The sequence below is a fragment of the Phyllobates terribilis genome, unplaced genomic scaffold, assembly GCF_046119375.1.
Source record: "Phyllobates terribilis strain yellow unplaced genomic scaffold, ASM4611937v1 Scaffold_12__6_contigs__length_324123572, whole genome shotgun sequence".
NCBI lineage: Eukaryota > Metazoa > Chordata > Amphibia > Anura > Dendrobatidae > Phyllobates > Phyllobates terribilis.
This window is the reverse complement of record NW_027362772.1, coordinates 298,426,787-298,433,794: the sequence shown is the minus strand read 5'-3', so window position 1 is coordinate 298,433,794 and position 7,008 is coordinate 298,426,787. Positions and strand designations below refer to the sequence as shown.

Here is a 7,008-nt window from a genome sequence, read left to right as displayed (position 1 = left end):
AGGACAGCATCTGCAAGGAGCTTGTATGTTCTTTCCTATGTATGTGTGGGATTCCTCCTGGTTCTCTAGGTTTCCTTCCACACTCCAAATGCATACTGAGATTGTAAAGTGCTGTGTAAAATAAAGATACTAGATAAGCAAATAAAATAAATAAATATAAATTTGTTGATCTCCTTTAATGAAGATCTCACCAGACCAACTTGCTGTCCCAGAGAAAAGGACATAAAGTGGCAACTCTTATAGAGGGCAACACATTTTTATTGTATTTACTCCCCAAAAGACAATTCCACTCTCTTTTCTTCATCATCATCATTATAATTATTATTATTATTAATATTATTATGCTGTCTCTTCCCTTGTTACACCTCCATGAGCAAAACAGTCTGCTTTCACATGGTACATCCAACTCAATATAATTATTACTCATAAATCAAATTCTGGAAAACTTTACCAGTAAGCACAAAAATATTGCTTTAGTAAATAACACAAACAACTATGATATGATTCTCTTTATTTCACTATTCGTATAAAGCAGATGGAAAACAGATCAGCAATTAAAATCAATGAACAATCTGTTAGCTCGCATATTGCACTACTCAATCTTTTGACTGTTACTTTATGTGCCCTTAGAATATTAGGCTTCCACGCCCCTCATGGATGTTCATCTGTATTTTGCAATTTTGAAGACATGTGACATCTTTGGTACAGTAAACAAAATTCCTGCCTGTCTGCATTGGTGTTTTAATCATAGAAATTATATTTCTCCTTGAATACATCCTAAACAGCACCTCTTTTACTAAAGGCTAAGCAGTTACATTTTTATACATATATATGTTTGTGTAGGTATTTTATGATTATTCAACTTTAAAGCTATACATAGAAACTCTTGACATACAGACCTCATCTATAAGTTTCTACTTCTCTTTGTGAGCTGTAATGAATAGCACGCCCTTATAATCAGTGAGGTCACTCACAGCCGTTCTCTTCTTAACCTTACAGGTATCAATAACAAAACCTTCTTCAACTAGAGCTTTCCTGGCAAAATCCTCATCATAATTGAGAACATGGAACTTGTCTTTCCCAATTATAACATATGTTGCATCTAAAATCCCCAAAATTATGAGGTGTCCTCCAGGTTTCAGCAACTTTGTGACCTTCCTAAGATAATTTTTGAATGCATCTTGATTTTTGCTTAGAAATTCTAGGAGCGAACCAATGATGATGCAATCTGCTGGTGGGAGATCTATCGGCTCTACGATATTTTCTTTCTCGAAGTCACATTTCACAACATGTCTAAGGGCTCTTCTCACTTTTTCACCTTTGTCCTCAAATTGGTCACTGAAATAAATGGAAACATGAAGATTGTGATTATATCACAGCAATTTTTGAATAAAAAAGCATTAGGGCCCAATGGTTAGCACTGGACTATTGGTTTTCAGTTTTTGGACAAAGCTTAAATTTAACCAAGATTGATGCATTGCATTTTAGTTTTGAAAGCTGTATTCACACTATGTTTGGATGGCTATATATGATGCATGCCCTGGGAGCTTCAGTAGTATACATATATTAAAAGTATCCATAAGCCCGCATTCACTCAATAGGATCCAAAACAATGTAATAATCTCTTTCAGCAAAATTTTTTTAACTGCATATGAAAGAGTGGAAAACTGCACAGATAGTGCCCAGTCCTTGGCTTTGGGCAGAGGGGAAGGGTATGTAGAATAGCAAGGTAGGACAGGGTTAAAACTTAGTACAGGAGGTCCTGATTACATGCACTTGGCTAGGTATTTCTACAGCTAGGCCCCATGTTCATTTGTTGGGCAGTCAGCTGGGGGAGCTGGGTAGAGTTGGCTGTGTTGGACCTGCAGAGAGACTAGTCAGAATCGCTCTGAGAGGAGACTGCACAGGTTGTGTGCAACAAGCTGTAGGTATCACTGGTTGCTATGGACAACAGCCATTTTGTGTGACTGAACTGAGACTAGCTCAGCCATGTCTGAGTCACCAATGAATGTGAGCAGGACCTCAATTGTTATCTGTGTGAGACCCTGTTATTATTTTGCTTTCATTGGAAAAAGAACTGTGATTTTTGCTATTTCATATGTGCCGGGAAAAGGCTATTTTCATTTAAAGAGCTTTACAAATTTATGGAGTTCAATAAACCTCACATTGTCTGGACACAAGAATCTGGTGCCTGTGTGAAGTCTAATGCCGACCTGAGAGCGTGAATCCCTTCAATTGGTATACTCTAAATTGTGGTCAATGAGTAATTTACAGTATGTCAATATAAGGAAAATCAGAGGCATTCATGGAGGTAAACGCAGAGCTGTACTAATGGGATTCTCCCGATTATACCTCTGACCCAAATGTGATTTGACCATAGCCTTGCTGTGTCCTTTCAGAAAAACACAATGATTAAGAATTTTGATCTGAAGTAGACCTTTTTACTGACAGCTGAAATTTAATTTGCAATAGAATAATATTTTAAAATATGGTTGGCAGAAGATATGAAGTATTCTACATGTTTTCTTGTACAGTATATTTCACCTTTTTCCTTCTATGTCTGCATGACATTTCGCACAATGGTCCCACTCAAATGCTCCTGTACGTTCATCCACCCATCTTTTCAGCTCCATGATGCATCTCTCATTGGCCTTCAGCACGATGATGTGTTTGAAAAATTCACAGGCTGCATAGAGGTGATGAATTGTGGAACTAGCACTGAGATCAATCAAAATGTTTCCTTGAATGTGACCTACAGAAAAAATGTCTGAATATTGTTATATGCATACAAGAGGAAAAAGTGATGATTCGTCATTATCTACAGTATATTCACTACTTCCACTATACATCTCCTAAACAGACTATCCACTATCTGAACACACCATTTTATAAAGAGTTTTACCCCTTGTAAAATAAAAACACCTGCAGCCCATCAGTGGCCAGTATTGGGTTGCTGTGCTGTCACTTCTTTGGGACAAATGTTGGATAAATGCAAGAAGAGAGAACACAGCAGCCCAATAATGATTGAATGCAGACCTCATGTGACATAATAAATGTCATGGGAGACCCCGTGCTGACATTGCTTTAAGACGCCAGTCTCGGAGTTGAGTATATGGTGTTTTTATTTTGAAAGGGGACTACTTAATTTAAAGCGCTTGAACAGGTTGTGGATGGCCCCTTTAAGACTGAAAGGGAAGATTAAAGCATAAATTATAAAAATATATACATCTCTAACCCCTTTCTACCCATGCATATATACTATATATCCATTTACTGCACAGCTGGAAGATCACAAAAGTAATAAGACCTGCCATACATTTACTACACTTACATGGCACGGGCTCAGGATCTATTACATAAAGCAAAGTTCTGCTGCTGAATGGGCAATGGGCAAACAGAATGGGTGCATCAAATACTGAACAGCTACAATATTTGTCAAGCAGTTAAATCTTCTTACATTGGCACAAATGGACAACAAAAATCGCATTGGAGAATTCATGCTAAAATTTACCTTTTTTCATCTTTGAGGACAAGGGCCAGGATTAGGCTTGGTGATGAAGACCACTCTGGGGATAGACATCTGCAGATTCCTTTTTGGAAAGTCCATACATCCTCCCAGAAGTTAAGGTGAATAACTTACAAATTTTTAGACCTCCCTCAATGGTATAGCTTAATATGATTTTCGTAACATCCTTTGAGCACACATTACTTACATCAGGGTGCGTTATGTTATTTTCCATGGTCCCTAAAATGTCCTGAATGTCAGGAGTGTTCCAGGTCCCTATTCCTGTTGGGGAACATCACCCTCTACCTACTTTGGCTTAACTTCAAAGCTTTAATAATTGCAGTTCTTCATCCTCATCTTCCTTCTGTGATTCCCAGAATATATGCATTTATATTTTTTACAGACTCCATACACAGAACAGCAAAGTGCTAGTAGAGCAGAATCCCCCTTCAAGTGACCCCATTTGGGAAATAACATCCCTTTAGGAATTTATCTACAGGTGTAGTGATGATTTAACTCCATGAGTATTTTTCAGAAACAATCAGGAGTGAATATTGCAGAGTGAAAATTGCAAATCTGCCATTATAGTGCCCATACGTTGTAGTGCCTAGTACATTGTAGTAGCCAGTACATTATGCCCAGCTCGTGCTTCTGGAGACACACACCTATAAATTACGCAGGCTTGCATCGCTACGGAAATGCCAAACATGTGAATGCTAAATGTTGTTTAGGCACACTGGGGCTCAGAAGGGAGGGGGACATTTGTATTTGGAAGTGCAGAATTCGCTGAATTTCTTTTTGGGGACGAGAAGCCATTTCACTTTTTCAGAGTCTTTGTGCTTCCAGTATCATGGAAGCCCTCTATATTTCCATTAATAGATGATGGACCTGAGTGGAGACTCCGTCTACCCTCTGTTCAGCCGTGTCCTTTTTTTCAGAAACGCAAAAAACTGGCCCGTCCGCAGGCTTAAAAAGGCGAATACCACTGAATTATAGGCCAGACAGTGTCCACAGTGCCTCCATCTGCCTCATTAAAGGGAATGTTCTGCCAGAGGTTCCACCTGAATCATGTATTTCAAAGATTTACACGGAAACCCCGGTGTAAGCACTCAACGTAGAGCTCAGGATAAATGTTCACCGAACCTTGCTTGGGAAGCAGAATGCACAAATCAACAGCAAGTGAAGAAATGGTTTTATTTATTTTTTACATCGTTCCTCGTGATACCAGGTTTATATAGTTTTTTATGTTTGGCTACTGCCACACACTAAAAGACGCTTTTATTTTTTGCAAAAGCAATTTTTTTCATTGCCATATTTTGAGAGCTATAATTTTTCTATATTTCTACCTACAGAGTTACATGATGACTTGTTTTTTTGCGGGACGAGTTGACATTTTTATTAGTACCATTTTCGGGCACATGACATTTTTTGATCGCTTTCTGTTCCGATTTTTGGGTGGCAGAATAAACAATACCCAGCAATTCAGGGATAGTTTTTTTATGCCGTTCCGCGTTTGGTAAAACTGATAAGGCAGCTTTATTCTTCGGGTCAGTATAATTACAACGATACTACATTTATATCTTTTTTTATGATTTGCCACTTTTACACAATAAAAACTATTTTATAGAAAAATGGAACTGATTTTGCATCGCTGTATTCTGAGATCTGCAGCTTTTTTTATTTTTCCACAGATGGAGCTGTATGGTGACTTGTTTTTGAGGGACAAGATGTTTTTTTTAGTGATACCATTTTTATTTACTTTTGTCGTTTTCATCCCGTTTTATTCTACTTTTTTTGGGTGGCTATGATGAAAAAGCATAGTTTTTTTAACTCATTTTTTTATTTTATTTTTTACGGTGTTCACTGAAGTGGTTAACTAGTGTGACACTTTTATAGATCAGGTCTTTACAGATGTGGAGATAGTAAATATGTGTACTTTTTCTGTTTATTTTTGTTTTTCCATAAAAATACGTATTCATGGATATATTATTTTTTCATTTTTTTTACTATTTTGTGATTTTTTTAGAAAAATATTTTTAATTTTTTTAAACTTTTTTACTAAGTCCCTTCATGGGACTTAACTTTTATCACTCTGATTGTTGGTCTAATGCATTGCAATGCTTTAAACCTTTGACGGAAGCCTCTTTGACCTTGCTCTCAGCATGATCTAACAGACTTGCCATAGCTGGCAGACGCAGGGGTCTTCATGACATCCTCGGGTTGCCATGACGATGATCAGGCCCTCACGATCACATTGTGGGGTCACCGATCAGATGGGAGAGGGAGCGCCCTCCCTTTCCACGCTCCTAAATGTTGCGTTTGATATCGATTGCAGCATTTAGGGGTTTAAACAACCGGAGCGGACCTGGCTGTAAATGCGAAACTCCCAGTGGTGATCACTCCTGTGCCATGCACGATCGTCATGATGTACCTATATGTCATCGGTCAGGAACCCCTATGTGACCATGACGTATAGGTACGTCAAATGTTGTGAAGGAGTTAAGGTGTTTATCAGCAGCAATCTGTGGGTTAATCTAACTGTAAAGCTGCATTTACACAACAAGCTTATTGTGAATCTGCTTCTCATGCAAGTTCTCTTGCCAACGTAGATGTGGACATTGTGAAACATTCTGTGTCTGTATATCCTTACATTAGATTTGTAAAATGCGCCTACTATTGTAATTTTAGATTTTTTCACCCTCAATATATTTTCTAGGGTTCTTGAAATTATAGATGGGAAACCAATTCCATTACTAATTCCAGGGACCCTACACTTTCATCATATTCAAGACCGGAGTTTTGTTCTGCTCCCTCGGTAGGGTGCTTTCTCCTTCTGTTCACTCAAACTACTAACATTTTTTTTTACAAATTTGTGTTATTTAAAAATGTTTAAAACTAATTCAATATAGAAAGATTAATAAGATACATACCCTCTGTGAAAGTTTTTACAAGATTTTCCATGGGAAATATTATGGAATCCTCTCTAAAACTCATTTCAGGTTTATCTGAAAAATAATCTTTTAAACTTTGTCTGGCATCAAAGCCATCTTCATGGTAGATCTTGCAGTTACAGGAATCCATTGTGTAATCTTGTGTCACGGATGAGTTGTTTCTCTCTACACTGGCTCTTGAGGTCTTTATATAATTTGCAAAGCTTGTGAGTAAGAATTAATTATCAGGTGATGAGTCCTCATCTTAACATATAGAGTCATGGGATTATACATTCACCTGGAAACTGTATGATCTTTCTATAAACAAGTCGCTTTTAGAGTATGTGCAAACAATATTTTTCTCAGCCGGACAAACGGTGACATTTTTCAAAGGAAGACGCTTCAGGAAACCAGGGAGTTTTTTTTTCCTGAAGTGTCTTTTTTAATGTTTTTTGATCATTTCCTGAGTCTTTTTTACATCATTTTTGGGGGCATCTTTTTACTGGCTTTTTCAAGATGATATTTTCTTGAACTTCATCCAACAATAAAGAAACCACTAGCAATTTTTTAAGC

At 37.5% G+C, this 7,008-nt stretch overlaps 1 protein-coding gene across 1 annotated transcript; it reads right to left on the bottom strand.

The window, feature by feature from the left end:
- Window positions 1-494: 494 nt before the first annotated feature.
- On the bottom strand, window positions 495-6,648 carry LOC141172739 (indolethylamine N-methyltransferase-like). Its single transcript, XM_073657210.1, has 3 exons — window positions 6,436-6,648; window positions 2,545-2,752; window positions 495-1,338 (listed from the first exon to the last, which is right to left on the bottom strand). The coding sequence occupies exons 1-3, from the start codon at window positions 6,584-6,586 to the stop codon at window positions 915-917; spliced, it is 783 nt and encodes a 260-aa protein (XP_073513311.1). The 5' UTR covers window positions 6,587-6,648; the 3' UTR covers window positions 495-914.
- Window positions 6,649-7,008: the final 360 nt, after the last annotated feature.

What these genes read in the sequence shown, in the direction of transcription:
- LOC141172739 (XM_073657210.1), bottom strand. Translation starts at nt 6,586, where the DNA reads ATGGATTCCTGTAACTGCAAGATCTACCATGAAGATGGCTTTGATGCC. An exon ending in TGTAAAAACTTTCACAGAGG is followed by an intron (nt 2,753 to 6,435) that starts GTATGTATCTTA and finishes TTTTTTCTGTAG; the next exon opens with GTCACATTCAAGGAAACATT. An exon ending in GCAGACATAGAAGGAAAAAG is followed by an intron (nt 1,339 to 2,544) that starts GTGAAATATACT and finishes CATTTATTTCAG; the next exon opens with TGACCAATTTGAGGACAAAG.